Source organism: Nicotiana tomentosiformis, chromosome 2 (genome assembly GCF_000390325.3).
Source record: "Nicotiana tomentosiformis chromosome 2, ASM39032v3, whole genome shotgun sequence".
NCBI classification, from domain to species: Eukaryota; Viridiplantae; Streptophyta; class Magnoliopsida; order Solanales; family Solanaceae; genus Nicotiana; species Nicotiana tomentosiformis.
The window spans coordinates 154,271,465-154,287,752 of NC_090813.1; the positions used below are offsets into that span (position 1 = coordinate 154,271,465).

At 37.8% G+C, this 16,288-nt stretch overlaps 2 protein-coding genes across 7 annotated transcripts; one reads left to right on the top strand and one right to left on the bottom strand.

The window, feature by feature from the left end:
* The first annotated feature begins 534 nt into the window (after positions 1 to 534).
* On the top strand, positions 535 to 5,830 carry LOC104121008 (AP2-like ethylene-responsive transcription factor At2g41710). The gene is made up of 10 exons (XM_033652765.2): positions 535 to 687; positions 1,282 to 1,528; positions 2,508 to 2,590; positions 2,750 to 2,758; positions 2,839 to 2,927; positions 3,204 to 3,277; positions 3,350 to 3,400; positions 3,603 to 3,664; positions 3,786 to 4,399; positions 5,502 to 5,830. The coding sequence occupies exons 2-10, from the start codon at positions 1,296 to 1,298 to the stop codon at positions 5,553 to 5,555; spliced, it is 1,269 nt and encodes a 422-aa protein (XP_033508656.1). The 5' UTR covers positions 535 to 687; positions 1,282 to 1,295; the 3' UTR covers positions 5,556 to 5,830.
* Positions 5,831 to 6,318: 488 nt separating this feature from the next.
* Positions 6,319 to 11,719, bottom strand: LOC104121009 (UDP-arabinose 4-epimerase 1-like). 6 transcript variants are annotated; one of them, XM_070196263.1, is made up of 11 exons: positions 11,655 to 11,719; positions 10,621 to 10,766; positions 10,062 to 10,177; positions 9,384 to 9,497; positions 9,131 to 9,238; positions 8,955 to 9,046; positions 8,147 to 8,288; positions 7,916 to 8,010; positions 7,359 to 7,488; positions 6,941 to 7,085; positions 6,319 to 6,854 (listed from the first exon to the last, which is right to left on the bottom strand). In XM_070196263.1, exons 2-11 carry the CDS (start codon positions 10,679 to 10,681, stop codon positions 6,604 to 6,606), a joined length of 1,254 nt encoding a protein of 417 aa, XP_070052364.1. In that variant the 5' UTR covers positions 10,682 to 10,766; positions 11,655 to 11,719; the 3' UTR covers positions 6,319 to 6,603. The 6 variants fall into 6 exon arrangements, with proteins under 6 accessions (XP_070052364.1, XP_070052359.1, XP_070052362.1 ...); XM_070196258.1 differs by having other exon boundaries at positions 11,575 to 11,708; XM_070196261.1 differs by having other exon boundaries at positions 11,638 to 11,655.
* Positions 11,720 to 16,288: the final 4,569 nt, after the last annotated feature.

Here is a 16,288-nt window from a genome sequence, read left to right on the forward strand (position 1 = left end):
ATAAAAATAAATTAAAAAGAATAAAAAGTAAATTAAAAAGAAAAGAAAAGAGATTCAAAAAATAACCTTGTAATTACACCATGTAATTACCAACATTTCTCAGACCTTCTTTGATAATTAAAGAGTATAATTATACTCTCTCAATTATACCTAATTACATACTTATGAAGTAATTATTTGATCAGACAAATACGTTAAAACTGTGTAATTATGCTAAAATCTATTTAAGGGTGACTTTCCAAATAGGTCTAAGAGTATCGAGTGTTTACCTCGAGAGGAGGCAGGAGGTGGAATCATTTTAGACAAGTGTCCCTGACGTGCACATGGTCAGTCTCATGACTGCGACAGTTTGAAAGAAGACGAAATGCCTATATTACCCTCAATTGTAACATAACCGTTTGAACTTGTCCACCTCATACTCTTCTAGATCTTCCAATCAAAACTGAGGATATTATTGTCTTTCAGACTCACCTTCTCCTCCCATTACACTTTCTGGTGAAAATCAAACTGCTCCTCTGTGCAGGCCCCTACACACTCTCTCTCTCTCTCTCTCTCTCTCTCTCTCTCTCTATATATATATATATATATATATATATATATATATATATCTGCTTCAAATGGTACTCTGATTTTCTGTTTATAAGATTTTCCAGCTTCATTAAAGCTCTTCAGTTCTGTCTGCTTCAGGTATCTTCGAATTTTTCTTTAACTTCTTTTCTTGTACTTGCATTTTGTACACTTGGTATCTTGAATTCAGTAATTTGTGCAGATAAAAAGGGCTTCTTTTAGGTTGAGTTTATTTGGCTTTTTAATTCTGAAGATGGGGTATGTTGTTTATGAAGGCAAAAATGAACGGATGCATTTCCCCTTCGTTGTTTGGTGGTGGCAAAAGCAGGGAGGAAACAAAAAAATTTACCCCTTTTCGATCTTATTTCAAGAAAGGAACTGAGCATATGAGAAATTGGTTTCTAAAAAATTTTAAATTACCTTTTCTCTACACTAACCAAACAAGTGATAAAAAAAAGTAGAAGTTTCAAAATTTTGAAATTAGTTGTAAGTAGCTCTAAGGAAAATGAGGTCAGAGCAAAAGCTGAAGTTAGTTAAAAATGGATGTCCATTTCTGTCTTGCATCATCACTATGAAATTAATTAAACAAAAGTGGTGCTCGTTTATTTTTTGCTGGGTATTGACAAAAGAGTGAAACTTCATCTAAATCTCTCAAGGTTCTTGAATTATCATTTTGTTGTTTTGGTCACTCCTTTATGTTATGTTATCTTACAGAGACAGCTCTGCTTATGGCTTCCCCTTCCTCTGAGCCTACTGCCAAGCCTGAGGGTAGCAGTGGAAATGATGTCGGTGGCGGAGAAACATCAGAAGCTATGGGTTCTATAGGGACTGATCAGCTATTACTGTATAGAGGACCGAAGAAAGCAAAGAAAGAGAGGGGTTGTACAGCCAAGGAGCGCATAAGCAAAATGCCCCCATGTACTGCAGGGAAGCGCAGCTCCATCTATCGTGGTGTCACTAGGTACGGGATGGAGAAAGGCAAATTGCAGATTTTATTGAAGTTTTCGAGTATCTTTGTGCAAATATGTTATTTTTTTACTTTTGCTTATTTGCATAAGAATCTAGTTTCTCTACATTTAGCTTCTCTGAGTTGACAGACCAAAATTGGGTTCTTTTATGGAGATCTACCTATGAATCTTCTAACATAGCAGCGAGGGAAACACTTTTCAGCAGTTCAGTGCCCTATGAGAGACACCAGCATTAGTAAACGAATTAGAAAGCTTAGGATCTTGGATTTTGCATATTAGTGAACGAGCAACATCCATGGTAGCTTTCTTGACTTACACATGGTGATGAGCACATAGCTGTAAATAGGGAGGTGAAGTGTATCAGGACTCAGGAACCGCGCCATGCATGACAGAAACATGTGTGCAAATGTCTATTGTCTACCAATGCAGCCTGCTTATAGATGATAAACTCGTTCTATGATAATTGAATTTGTTTCTATATTCTAAATACACTTTTTGAAATACTAAAGAAGGGAAAAACTAAAAAAACAGTAGAGGTGTTTGTAGAATTTTTTTATTTGGTTTGAGAACAAAATGAAGTTGAAAAAATTTGGGATGGGAAAAGTTTCCTGCCCCATTTGAGTCTTTAGGTAAGATAAAACAAAAAGGCTCATGGAATTTAGAATCATTCATTGGTCGTGTTTACATCTTGGTTTAGTATGTAGATGTAGAAGGAATGAAGAATTTCTTCTTTATGACTTTTAATAAAATAGATAGTGAGTAGCCATTGTATGGAAGATTCAAGGCCTAAAGGTTTTGTCTCTTTTCTTGACTGGGTATTTTGTTTGTTCTATTTGTTAGAGTCAGATAACATGGTATATGTGAACTCTCCTTCTGTCTTGGCAATTTTTTTAGCGAGATATTGCTTGCCTCAAGAATTTTTCTTGTTTCTTGGAAAATTTTTGAACTATGTTTTTAATTTCATGGGACTAGGCATAGATGGACTGGCCGTTATGAAGCTCATCTTTGGGATAAAAGTACCTGGAATCAAAACCAAAATAAGAAAGGAAAGCAAGGTGTTTCTCTTTTTTCTCTAGCAGATATTGTTGTTTCTAATGCTTGCCGATCAGAATTCAGCTTGATGCTTCAGTTTCTCGTGAAAATACTGATGTTTAGAAAGTGTTTATATTGCATGGACTTTGGGGCATTTATTGCTGCTTGATCTGCATGGGCAGTTTACTTAGGTGAGTACCTTGATTTATCCTTTTCTTAGGTACTGCACAAAAAAGGAGATTAAACTGTTTTGTAACAAAACTTCTTGTAGGAGCGTATGATGAGGAGGAGGCTGCAGCAAGAGCATATGATCTTGCTGCTTTGAAATATTGGGGTCCTGGAACTCTCATTAATTTCCCAGTAAGATGTTTGTTATTAGTATGTTTCTCAGCTTATCAAGCAATACAAGTATCTTGCCCTGCTCCATTCGCCCTCCTCCTACCTGTCTCAAGGATGCAACTCCAATTCTTCCCTTGCTTTATTCTCTTAATTCCTGACTTATTTATATATTGGATCTGTTAAAGCTTTACTCCTGTGAAAGGACTAAGCGGAACCTTTACGAATGTTTCCTAACTGTATCAGGTGATGTGCAATGAGTTTACTTTCATGTACTGAATGCGCTGACCGTTTATGTAGGTGACAGATTACACAAGGGACCTTGAAGAGATGCAAAATGTCTCAAGAGAGGATTATCTTGCGTCATTAAGAAGGTAGGTATATTGTTTGCATATGCATGTGTTTGGAAGGGTATTTGCTGATTCCTCATAAACTCATTTTTGCAGAAAGAGCGGTGGTTTCTCCAGAGGGATCTCCAAATATCGTCCTCTATCCAGGTGTGCTAAGACAGACCATGTGTCTTTTTATATGGCTTCGTAAATTAAAAAATTATGTGACAAAGGACAAAATGCTGTTCAATTCTCCTGTCACATCCACATTTACTTATTTTCCCTGGTTCTTGATCTTCTTCATAAGGTTTTTTTAGATATATCATCATTAACAATGTCTCCCGTATTTTCTTCTCTGCATCCAATGTAGTCGATGGGACCTGCAATTTGGTCGTGTGCCTGGAGCTGATTACTTTAACAGCCTGCAGTATGGTGAGTGCAGCTCTTGTCATACAAGAAGAAGTTTGTATTAAAACAGAACTTATAGACCTTGGATTTAGTTAGCAAATCAAGTGCTGAAGTCAGCTCTTATAAATCCTTAAATTTCTCGAAGGTGATGATGCAACAGTCAACAATGAGTACATTGGTGGTTTCTGCATGGATAGAAAGATTGACTTGTCAAGTTACATCAAGTGGTGGGGAGGTAATAAAGCTCGTCAAACAGATTCCCATTTGAAAACGTCAGAGGAAACAAAGGTTGGTTGTCCTGAAGATATTGATAATGAGCTTAGGGCTTCAGAATTATCAATTCAGCAGACTGAACCATATGAGATGCCCCGTTTTGGTGTGTGCCAAGAAAGAAAGAATCATAAAAGCTCCGCACTGTCTGCTATGAGCATTTTGTCACAATCTGCAGCATACAAGAGTTTACAAGAGAAGGTTGCTAAAAAGAAAGAAAAAGTTGAGAATGAAAACAAAAGCACTATCAACAGAGTCGACCGTGGGAAGACGATTGAGAAATCAAGTCCTGATAGTGGAAGCAAGAGGCTTGGAGCTGCATTTCTAAACCCCGGGGGATCATCTATTAGCAAAAACTTGCACCCACTTACTCCACTCCTATCGGCACCACTTCTCACTAACTACAACAACGTAGATCCCCTAACAGACCCTGTTCTTTGGACATCTCTTGTTCCTATTTTTCATACAGGTTCTTCACGCACTGCTGAGGTGGGTTTATCTCTTCATTGAAGCTTACTTTATCTTGTCTTGCATATTCTATATAGAAACATGGAAGAAAGATAAAAAAGTTAATAGAGTGGAATGTAATTTAAAATCATAGTGCTTTATGCCTATCATAGCTCAAGTTTATATAAGAAATATGGAAGAAGGATAGAACTGTTAAACAATCTTGGTTGCCTAGGATGTATAGATCCTAGTATCTGAAGCTCTCAAATAATGAGGTGACTAATAATCCAGCTTTGCATGCCCCAGGGCTTAGTTCAAGCGGCAAAGGTCGAGGGACTTGTGACTTAAGTCACAAGTTCAAGCCCTGCGTCATGCGGACTAAGCTTGGTTTTAAGTGGAGAAGGGTAGAGAGGCGAGCCCATTATCCCGTGTTTTGAAGGCCACAGTTGGTCCTAAGGGCCGACCCCGACGGATTTCTCGGTCATCAAAAAAATAATCCAGTTTTGACTTTTGCATGATACTATATCAAATTTAAAACCAAGTATTTTAAAGGTGATAAAACCAAGTATTTTAATGCTAGCTTAAATTTTGGGTATTTTAAAGGTGATAAAATTTCCAGCTAGCTATTACCTAGCTATATCCTATAATGAAACCTGCACTTGGCTAAACCTGAGCTCTAGTTTCCATGTCCAACAGCAATTTCAGATATACATAGAGTACTAATATATTACTTTTGTCTTTGAAGAATGGATAGTTTTCAATTAGTTGTACCTTGGCTTCCCCCTGATATGACTTGTCTGGACAATGGCCATTAACAAGAGATCTTACTGAGTAGTTACTCTTGCTCTTAGCTATACAACCAGCATCAGTGATGCACACTTTTGAGATATACCCTTCCCAGTTATGCTTATTTAAGTCTCCAGAAGTGTCAAGGAATATCACAATGCAGAATGTCACTTGTTTATATATCAAAATTATCACAAGTTTATACTGTTGAGTAGCATTATGATGTAATTGTTGTGAAGATCTCATATAGACTAGTATTCTTGTATATAACCACTCGTTAGTTGTTTAGGGTTCCAAAAGTCAATTAAGAGATTGAAGGGATGCGTGTATCTCATAAACTCGGATCATTTTCGTGCAGGTGCACAAGAGCGAAGCAACTTCAGATTATACTTTATTTCAGCAAGAAGATTAACTTCTGCCTCTACAAGTGAGATACAGTCATACAGACAACACAACACAAACTTTCCTGTACATGGATTTTACTTTGAGTCCACTATGGGCTTTATAGGAAAACCAAACCATGACTGAAGAGGATTGTGCTTTTAGAAGTTTTAAAAAAAGTCACTGGTTTGTTAGCATTCCTTATTTCCATGGTGGTTATTATAAGAGTCTTTCATCCATTCTATAAAGTTTTCCACAAATTTATACAAGAATGATTTATTATTGCAGTAGAATTTTGTTCTGGCCCTTGTTGGTTCTAGTTTGACCATTATATTTCCTTCCCACTCTCTAACTTCCAGTGGAAAGAAAATAGTTTCCCCTTTGTTTCTACACTTTATATTCTCAAAATTGAAAATTAACATGACTGAAATCTGAAGTTGAGATGATTGCTTGTTCATTTTTCTATATAGTATAAGCTGGACTACAATATAAGCTGCTTGTAATGCCTCAAATTGAAATGCTTGGACTATATATAAAACGATACCAGTAAGACAGCATGGAAAGGCAACTGCTACCAAGGGGTGGGTGAGAATTGAGATGGTCGGGATCTTTCTATCCTTGAACAAAGGTTTCCAGTTTGAGACCTAAGAATGAAGAATCGTTATTGGTGGACTTTTGCAGTCCTCTACATTTTCAAAATTAGCTCATTGGTTATCTATCTGAAGTTTAAAATTCAAAACTAATCTTCAGATAGGTCTGATTTTGAAAAGCCAATCAACTTCTAAAGACAAAGGAACACAAAAGTGGCCATAACTATTATTGATCTGAAATATCCCTTTCACTACACCTGAATGGAAATTATTATTGATCAGAAATATCCCTTTCACTAAATACACATAACAATGGGTAAATAGGCAGCTGCCTAATTGCTATATAATTCCATCTAGCTAAAAGACTAAACATCGAACCCCTCTTGGCCTCGAAAACTGTACTCTATGGATACTAATAAATCGACGATGAGTTACGCTGTGACATGGGGTTCAGGTCAGTCTTCTACAACGATAAGTTGATGAACATTATCAGGACGTTGCCAAGGATGTCGCCAAGGATGAAACATAACCATTAAGGTGTGATTTCTGCCATCTCCATGCGACCTGCAAACTCTCTTGAAGATCAGTGAATTTGGCTGTCCAGTTCAGTTCATTTCTAATCTTAGTTGGATCACTGTACACTTGTGCATAATCACCAGGCCTACGGGGAAGAAAGTCAACTTTGATAGGTACCCCAGTAGCAGCTTTACAAGCCTCCACAAATTCCTTCACTGATCTACCTGTTTTCGGGAACAAGAGAGGAGACTGAGACCTCGAGATCGTTTCGAGTAAACAAAACTCCACTATGTAGAACAGAGTGCATTACCTCTTCCTGTTCCAACATTGTAGATCCCAACTTTCCCTGGCTTTGCCTTCTCAAGAGCTTTAACATGAGCATCAACCAGATCAGTCACGTCTATATAATCCCTTATGCATGTACCATCTGGTGTTTTATAGTCCGTTCCTCTAACCTGCATGACAAAGAACTCCGGCTCAGTGCCAATGATAAAAACGTCCACTTTCCCGACTCCATATCAGGATTCTTTACTCTTTGTGCGTAGAGCAGTCTTATCTCTCTCATTTAATTGTTATTGCAAATAAATTAGCAACCATCAATCAGAAGAGATATGGAAGTTCTAACAATGTTTCACGCGTACTGTACTCATTGAACCAGGCAAAATTTTGCCAGACATTACAAAACATATTCAACAATATAAATATGCAGACAGCAAAAATTTACTGACCTTAAGCCCAGGTATGATTCCACGAGCTGCATCAAAACAAGCACCAGATATCCGGCCATGTTCGCGAAGTTCAGGTCGGGGAGCTTCTCCTAGTCTTCCATCTGGATCAGAACCAATCACGTTGAAGTATCTGAATTTTGAGAAACCGAAGTAAGCATTAGTTTGAGCAATACAATGTACTATACATAACAATTCAAGAACAAAAATTGGTCAAAGAAGCACAAGCTTGTAGTTACTTGGTAAATAACAATGAAAAAGCAGTGTACAACAACTGAAAAGATACTTCCATCTTCAATAACAGGAAACTAAAATAGTCTCATCTAGCCTTGCCGATTAGAAGATAAATGGCCAAAAACATCAACAAACTAGACAGACATAATAATGAGGTGCTAGAGTTCATGAACAAACAAGTGAAAGGACAAATAGAAAGAAATAACCAAAACCACAAAACAGAAATAGAAGAAAAAGGTGAGGGAAAGTACACTGCTAAGGATCACTTAGCAAGTGTGAAAAACAATAAACTAAACGCAAAGGAGTATAGGTAAGAAAAAGTCCACCTCAGAATCATGCCAGCCATGTTTGAGTTCTTATGAAAATCCAGAATGATATCTTCCGCCATTTTCTTTGCTTTTCCATATGGATTAATAGGGAGCTGTAATTTGAGAGAAGAGGCTCAGCTGTTTCACAATAAGCTCCTAACATACAAATGGTGCATCTCTCCACATTGAATTAAACATCATTCAAATGCTTCTAGCCTAATACATGCGTAGGCCCTTTAAAACACTCACCTGTGGAGTTCCTTCTGTAATGGGCATCTTTTCAGGCTCTCCATACGTTGCACATGTACTAGAGTAAATTAAAGTTGGGACTCCATGAGTTGCCATTGCTTCTAATACAGTGAGGGTATTTGATGTGATATTGTGATAATATCTGATTAACACATGAAGCAAGCACACAAATATAAGTGAAGGGAAAAGCCAATGCAATATTGCCATAACAATAATGTTCCCAAACATGGAATAACATCATGGTTGATAGTTAATATAAAGTAAATCTTTCAAATGGAAAATTAATACACTAAATTTGATGTAAAACAGGTTTTCTGTCAGTTTGAAATAACGTGACAATCCATTTTCAGGTACCATGTAGAGAAAGAAAGATCACAGCTTTTTTTTATATATCCACTTTTGGATAAAAGTGCATAACTTGCCAAAGCACTGGTGGAAGAGTTGGCTCCAATGTAATTTACCAAAAGGCGAAAATTTAGTGTCGTTGTTTGTGAGAAATACTTCTTTAGAAGCACTGAATCCCAAACATCATCTAAATCAAGACAACAAAATAAAATGTTATCCTAGCTTATAATATTCTTAATTCGCGAACAATATTGTCACAAAAATTACGATATCTGTACATACTTGATCTTTTCGGGAGTCCTTTTCATTTCTTTCTTTTTTCTTTTTCTTTTAAAAGAAAAAGGGATAGAGAAGACTTTATTGATCAAAGTTACAGTTTAAAAAATTCAACTCTTTTCCTCTCAAATCATGCAGCCTAAGTATATATACATATGCCAAAATTTCAAAGAAATTGAATACTTACTTGAGAGGATCAAGGGTGCTCTCGCCAACATATGCTACAGCTGCAAAATGCATGACCGCATCAAATGCATTTTGGGAGAATACCTTGTGCACCTGCAGATATTAGTCACAGGAATAAGTAGAATGGCAAAATCAAACAACTTAAGTACCAAAAGATAGTTGAGAGCTGCAGTCTACCGATTTTGCATCCCCCAAGTCAGCATATATGAACTGAAGCCTGCCAGGTTCAGGAAATAGTTCTTGTAGAATCCTAATAGCGCCTAGGTTTCCTCGTGAAAGGTTGTCCTGTTAAAATCAGTAAATCATATTTCCTATGATGTCCCGTTCAAATATTCACACTCAAGAGTTGATTAATTTGAAAATAAAATAAAAGAGTTGTCTAAGAATGATTATGAAATGACCTATTCAAAACTTCAAGTGGAGAAATTACCACTATGGTCACCCGGTAAGATTCTTTCAGAAGACGCAATGCTGCGTGGGAGCCAATATAGCCAGCACCTCCAGTGACTAAGACATGAGTAACACCTGGTTCATGCCGAGAAAACTGAGGAGAAACAGGCAACAAGAGAAACAACCATGGTGAGCAACAACAACAACAACAACAAACCCAGTGGAATCCCGCAAGTGTGGTCTGGGGAGCAGCAAGCTCAAATAGTAATAAATTAAAAAAAGGCTACATTTGCTTGTTGCTAACTTGCAATACAATCTTATCCAATATTCATTATGCTTTATTCTCTCTTGGTTAGCTTCCTGGCAGTAAATACATGCTATTAAAATAGAAGAGTCTGCAAAATCAAAACATGTGCATATTTCCCTTTTCTTACTTAGCAGGAAATTACATTTAGAAGCATTTCTCTATTTTAGATGTCAACAAGAAAATAGAGAACTAAACACTGCCAAAGATGAAGTAGAAAGAAACATAATAAGAGCAAATTTTGGAAGATGTTAGTTGAGGTTTTTCTATTACATATAGAAATGCTACACGAGTATTGTGACTCTTAATTCTCATTGAAAATTTATAAATGCACTAACAACAAAGGTAAACATATTACCTCTTACTAGAGATTATTAACATGGGAATAAATAAAGAAAAAGAACAGGGACTTACTGGGGTATTAAAACTTGGGGACTGCTTGAGCATAAGAATGCACAGTGCTGTCAACATAGCAGCCATAAGAATTTTACCCACATAATTGCTCTTCTTTGGATCTGCATAATCCATGCCTACAACCAATACATAAAGTTGTTTAGACCCAATAAAAGGTGCTGTTTTTATAACATAAACACTTGACACATTGACAAACAACCATCAGAAACATGATTATAAAGATTAAAATACCCACGCATCCAGCAGAAGATATCATGATCAAAAGTACTATAGACTGCCATTTAATGCCACAAACAGAAATGTCTATTTAGGTGCTAATCAAATTGAAACTCTCTATCATTAAGAAAAGAATCAGGAAATTAAAAGCAGCCGCCAGGGCTTTGATCTAGTGGTGAGACGCAACTTGTGATGTGTGGGTTAGACGCACGTCACGAGCTTGAAAACTGCCGCGGACAAAAGCCTTAATCGCCGAGTTTCGAACATGCACCACTCGAAGATTATTGGTTATCAAAGAAAGGAAAAACAACAAGCAAAAGAAACAGATAATGTAAGAGCTCACCTCCTAAAGGCATAGATCTATTAGACCTCGGCTGACTTCTTGTTCTGCCTAAGTTTTGCATTGCAGAAGCTCTTCAATGCTTCAAAAAGCAAATAATCCAATTGGTAGAAATCAAGTAAAAGCCCTTCTCCTCTTCTTTAGAATTTCTGTCAATATGCAGCAACAGATAGTAAAAATGCAGTCTTGGGGTTATAATCAGTAAAAAAAATGAAAGTTGGACTGCTGGCAATTTGGTGAAACAATAGGTAAAAAAAACTTAGAGAAGGAAAATTAACAACTGGGGCCCTGTCTTAAAAAGATGTTACATAATTATTCACAACCTCAGCAAAAAATCTTGAAATCAACCCCCAACAAAGACCAACCAGAAAAGGCAAGTTTCTAATTTGGAATACTCTACCAGCAGAAAATTAAAAAAAATGCCAAGAAACTGAAAGACACCAATTAAAATTAACCCCAGAATATCCAACAAAGGACGGGAAAAATTCAAACCTCAAGATTGTTATTTAGAATCTACTCAGAACCCATTAAAATTAACTGGAAAAAAGAATAGAAATATAAAGAGAAAAAGGGGAACACCAAAAAAAAAACCAGCATAAACAGAAGATAAATTGTAACGTACAAACATATGATCAAAATGCAACCTTCGGATTAAACTGGAGAATGGATAGAAGTAAAAATTGCCAGTTTCAGCTTTTTATATGGCGCAAGAATTAGAGGGGATATATATTAAGAGGGGAGGGGACGGTGGGGAAGTAGGTTTGAATGAAATAAGGAGATCTGTGAGAAGAAAAGGCCAATAGAAAGTGACGCACTACTGGAACATATAGTCTGAAGAACCGACGATGACTTCCATGCATTCTCAGAAGAAAATTAAAAACAAATTCAACAAGCCTATAAATTTTGAATAGAAAGCAGGATCACTTCACTGTATCAGAAAGATTGAGAGAAACGTACGACGACGAAGAAGAAGAAAAGAAGAGGAAGAGGAGGAGGAGGAGCAAAAGCAGTGGTGCTTACTGCTTTCCTGCCTGTACCTTTATTTTAATTTTTTTTTAATTTGTTAAATTTCCAAATGCAGTAGAATTCAGTTACACAAAATGAAAATGAGAAAAGAGCAGGAGCAATTTATGCAAAATACTCATTGAGCTTGAAATAATCCCATTTGAAATATATTTACAATATATACTTATCCAATTAAAATTAATTACCCCTACTTATCCATTAACTATTTCGCTTAGCTTAACTTGAGTTGACTTGGATTGGCTAGGCTTGAATTGGCTTCGCTTTGCTTGACTTGGCTTGAATTGATTTCGCTTTGCTTGGCTTGATTTAGTAGCTTAGTTTGACTTTATTTAATTAGTTTTGACTGAATATTAAAAAAATGGATAGGGAGGGAACTTATGGGCAGGGCCGGGTAATAAGTTTCTCTCGCCTGGGTATTTCCCAAAGAACCCCCAAAGAATAGTGGGGCTCTCTTCTACGGTTCGCTAAGGGGTTGGGCTTGGGGAAGAACCCAACTATGATTTTTCTCATTGCTTATTTATTACTTCGTAAAAATTGGTTTTCGTAGCCGCTTTTAGGCCCTGCTATTAGAGTTTGGCCGCATTTTCAAATGTATTGGCAATGTGGCTACGGGTTCGACTAATACGGAAATTAATACGGAATATAACTCGAACAATTGATATTGGAGTTCTAAGCCCCAAGAATAATTTCTGATTTTTTTAGTCTTTGCTAGTGTAAAATCCATGAACGATTCCTGGAGTTCAAAATAATGTATTTGAATCAATGTGAAAGGATTACAGCCTGTATTCAATTTGAGTCAAGACTAGAAAAGCTGATATACGTTTGACTTCGATTCCTAAAAAAGAAATGAAGATCACCAAAGATTTTTCATAGAGAAATGCGTACCTAGTCGCTGAATGAAAGAAGAGAGAGGAGCTGAAAGACAATCTTTAGTAGGTTTCGACTTTTTTCCATTATTCCTGCGCCTTCCACGATTGTTGACCTGTCTCGCACCGGGGAAGACGTTCTTTAAGACAAGACATACGGTACAGAAATGATCATCAAAGGATCTTGTCTGGACGGAGATGTATCTTTCCTAAGAAAGACGGTAAAAAGATCATTACTAGGTTTGAACCTATAAATGTTTTAACAAACCTCAGGGGTTTGAACTCTAGTAATTGTTATTGGGGTTTGAACCTATAAGGAATATTTTCACTAATGATATCTCTTTTGAACTCAAAGATAATTATCCTGAAGTTTCAACTTGTAGGAGTTAGAACTCCATGATTGTGTCATCGAGTTGGAAATAAGGTACCATTGTTGGATTTTGAGCCTATAAATATTTAAATTCCAGTACAGTGTGCTGGAATTTCACTTTTAAAAGCTATAAAGTCCAGTATCATGTATTTTGAATTTTACATGTAGAGAGCTTTTCGGACTCTAGTATATTATGCTCGACTTTCACTTGTAAAATATTTGAAATTCAGTAGCGATTTGTTGTAGTTATTCAGTGTATTGGGTACTTTTGTCCAAAATATACATGATTTAAATGGAATGGCTAAAGTCTAATAGCTTTCTTAAACTGTAGCTAAATGTTAATAGCAGAGGTAAAAGGTGACTGATTACTAATACTACACTATTACTTCTTCCGACTTCTTATTTGATGAGTCAAATAATTTATTTGATTACTATAATTTTGTCAATTAATTTAAGTATTTTGAATTTTTAGCCGTATTGACTTACGATATGCAACAACAGCAACAACAACATACCCAGTATTATCTCACACTGTGGGTAATAGGAGGGTAGTGTGTACGCAGACCTTATCCCTACCCTATGAGGATAGAGAGGTTGTTTCCAATAGACCCTCGGCTCAGGAAAGCATAAGCACCCCATTAATGAAAATATAGACAAGAAGGGACATCACCAAAAAGTCATATAAAAGCAGAACAAAAACAACAAGATAGTAAGATGGCCAACAATGAAAGAAAATGACGGGTAATCATATAAATCTACTAGCAACAGAATGCGAGAGTGCATACTGATATTAACCGTATAAACAATCTAGACCACCTACCCTACTACCCTAATCCTTGACTTCCACACCTTCCTATCAAGGGTCATGTCCTCAGCCAGTTGAAGTTGTACCATGTCTTGCCTAATCACCTCTACCCACTTCTTCTTTGGCCAACCTCTACCTCTTTGTAGGCCCTCCAATGTCAACCTCTCGCACCTCCTCACCGGGGTGTATGTGCTACTCCTCCTCTTTACATGTCCAAACCACCTAAGCCTAGCTTCCCACATCTTGTTCTTAATAGGGGCCACACCCACCTTGTCGCGAATAACCTCATTCCTAATCCTATATAACCTGTAATGCCCTCACATCCATCTCAGCATCCTCATCTCTGCTACCTTTATCTTCTGGACATGGGCGATCTTGACTGGCTATCACTCAGCCCCATACAACATAGTAGGTCTGACCACCACTCTGTAAAACTTACCTTTAGGCTTTGGTAGCACATTCTTGTCACACAAAACACCGGAAGCGAGTCTCCATTTCATCAATCCCGCTCTAGTGCGATGTGTGACATCTTCATCAATCTCCCCATCCCCCTGTATAATAGACCCAAGGTACTTAAAACTTTCTCTCCTAGGGATGACCTGCGAGTCCAGCCTCACCTTCCCTTCCCCCTCCCAGAGTCTCACCACTGAACTTATACTCTAAGTATTTTGTCTTGGTCCTGCTCAACTTGAAACTTTTAGACTCCAGGGTCTACCTCCATACCTCTAATCCCGCATTCACACTACCTCGCGTCTCGTCAATCAATATAATACCATCTAAAAATAGCATGCACCACGGCACCTCTCATTGGATGTGGCGCGTCAGTGCGTCTATCGCCAGGGAAAACAAAAAAGGGCTGAGTGTCGACCCCTGATGCAATCCCATTATGATCGTAAAATGGTCCGAGTCTCCTCCCAAAGTCCTCACTCGGGTCTTTGCTCCATTATACATGTCCTTAATCACCCTAACGTAGGCAACAAGTATACCTCTAGCCTTTAAACATCTCCACAAAACCTCTTTCGGGACTTTATCGTACGTATTTTTAAGTCGATGAACACCATATGCAAGTCCTTCTTCCTCTCCCTATACTACTCCATCAATCTCCTAACATGGTGAATGGCCTCTGTAGTCGAACGCCCCGGCATAAACTCGAATTGATTCTCGGAAATAGACATACTCCTCCTCACCCTTAGCTCTACCACCCTCTCCCAGACTTTCATATTATGGCTAAGCAGCTTGATACCCCGATAGTTATTGCAATTTTGGATATCATCCTTTTTCTTGTATAAAGGAACTATCGTGCTCTACCTTCACTCTTCGGACACCTTCTTTATTTTAAAAATGATATTAAATAACCTAGTTCCAAGCCCGCCTTGGATGCACTCTTCCAAAATTCCGTCGGGATTTCATTTGGCCCGGTCGCTTTGCCCCTGCTCATCTTACGCATAGCCCCCTCAACCTCCTCACCTCTAATCCGCCTATAATACCCAAAGTCACACCGACTCCTAGAGAGTTCCAAATCACCCAGTATAATCTTTTTGTTCTCCTCTTTGTTCAAAAGACTGTGGAAGTAGGTCTGCCATATCTGTGGAAGTAGCCTTCCTTTCTCGCACCTTGGCTAACTTGAACAACCTCTTATCCCCACCTCGGCCCTCGAGTTCCTCATACAAATGACTAAAAGCTGTAGTCTTGACCGCCGTAACTGCTAACTTCGCCTCCTTCTTAGCCAACTTATACTGCTCCCTATTCGCCCTCTTCTCTTCCTTGTCTACACTTTCCACTAGCTTGAGATATGTCGCTTTCTTGGTCTCCACTTTTTCTTGCACCTCTCCATTCCATCACCAGTCTCCCTTGTGACCACCAGAGTAACCCTTCGAGATCCCTAATACCTCTCTAGCGACTTCCCTAATGTACTGCGCAGTCGTGGTCCACATAGTGCTTGCGTCCCCACTACTGCTCCAAACCCCCATAGTCAAAAGCTTAACCCCCAACTCATGCGCTTAAGCTTCCATCAAGGCTCCCCACTTGATCCTATGTTGGCTATACACCGCCCTCTTTCTCGTGATCTCAAGGTCCATGACCAGGAGCCTATGAAGGGTCGAGAGGTTCTCACTCGGGATGACTTTGTAATCCGTGCAAAGACATCTATCGGACTTCCTACAGAGTAGATAATCAATCTGAGTCTCAGCCACCGAACTCTGGAAGGTGACCAAATGCTCCACCTTCTTCGGGAAACTCGAGTTTGCTATCACCAAATCAAATGCTCTAGCAAAGTCCAGCAGAAAAGTTCTTCGGGAAATTGACTTACTGTATATTATTTTTAAATATATTGTACATCTTTTTTGAAAATTTTGGAGATTCCATAACTAAATTTACATTAAAAATTGTAGTGATTATAGTTTATTAGCTACGAAATTTAATCAAATTAGTATTTAGACACGAATATGATACATGTGAAAAATTACTAATAAATTTAGTATTAAGTAGAGTAAATTCTATTTTACCCCATTAACCTTTAAGGATTAGGAAACAACACGCCATTCACCTTTTGAATAAGAATGGCAACCTCTTACGTACATTTTCCGGTAAGAAAAAGTATTTGTG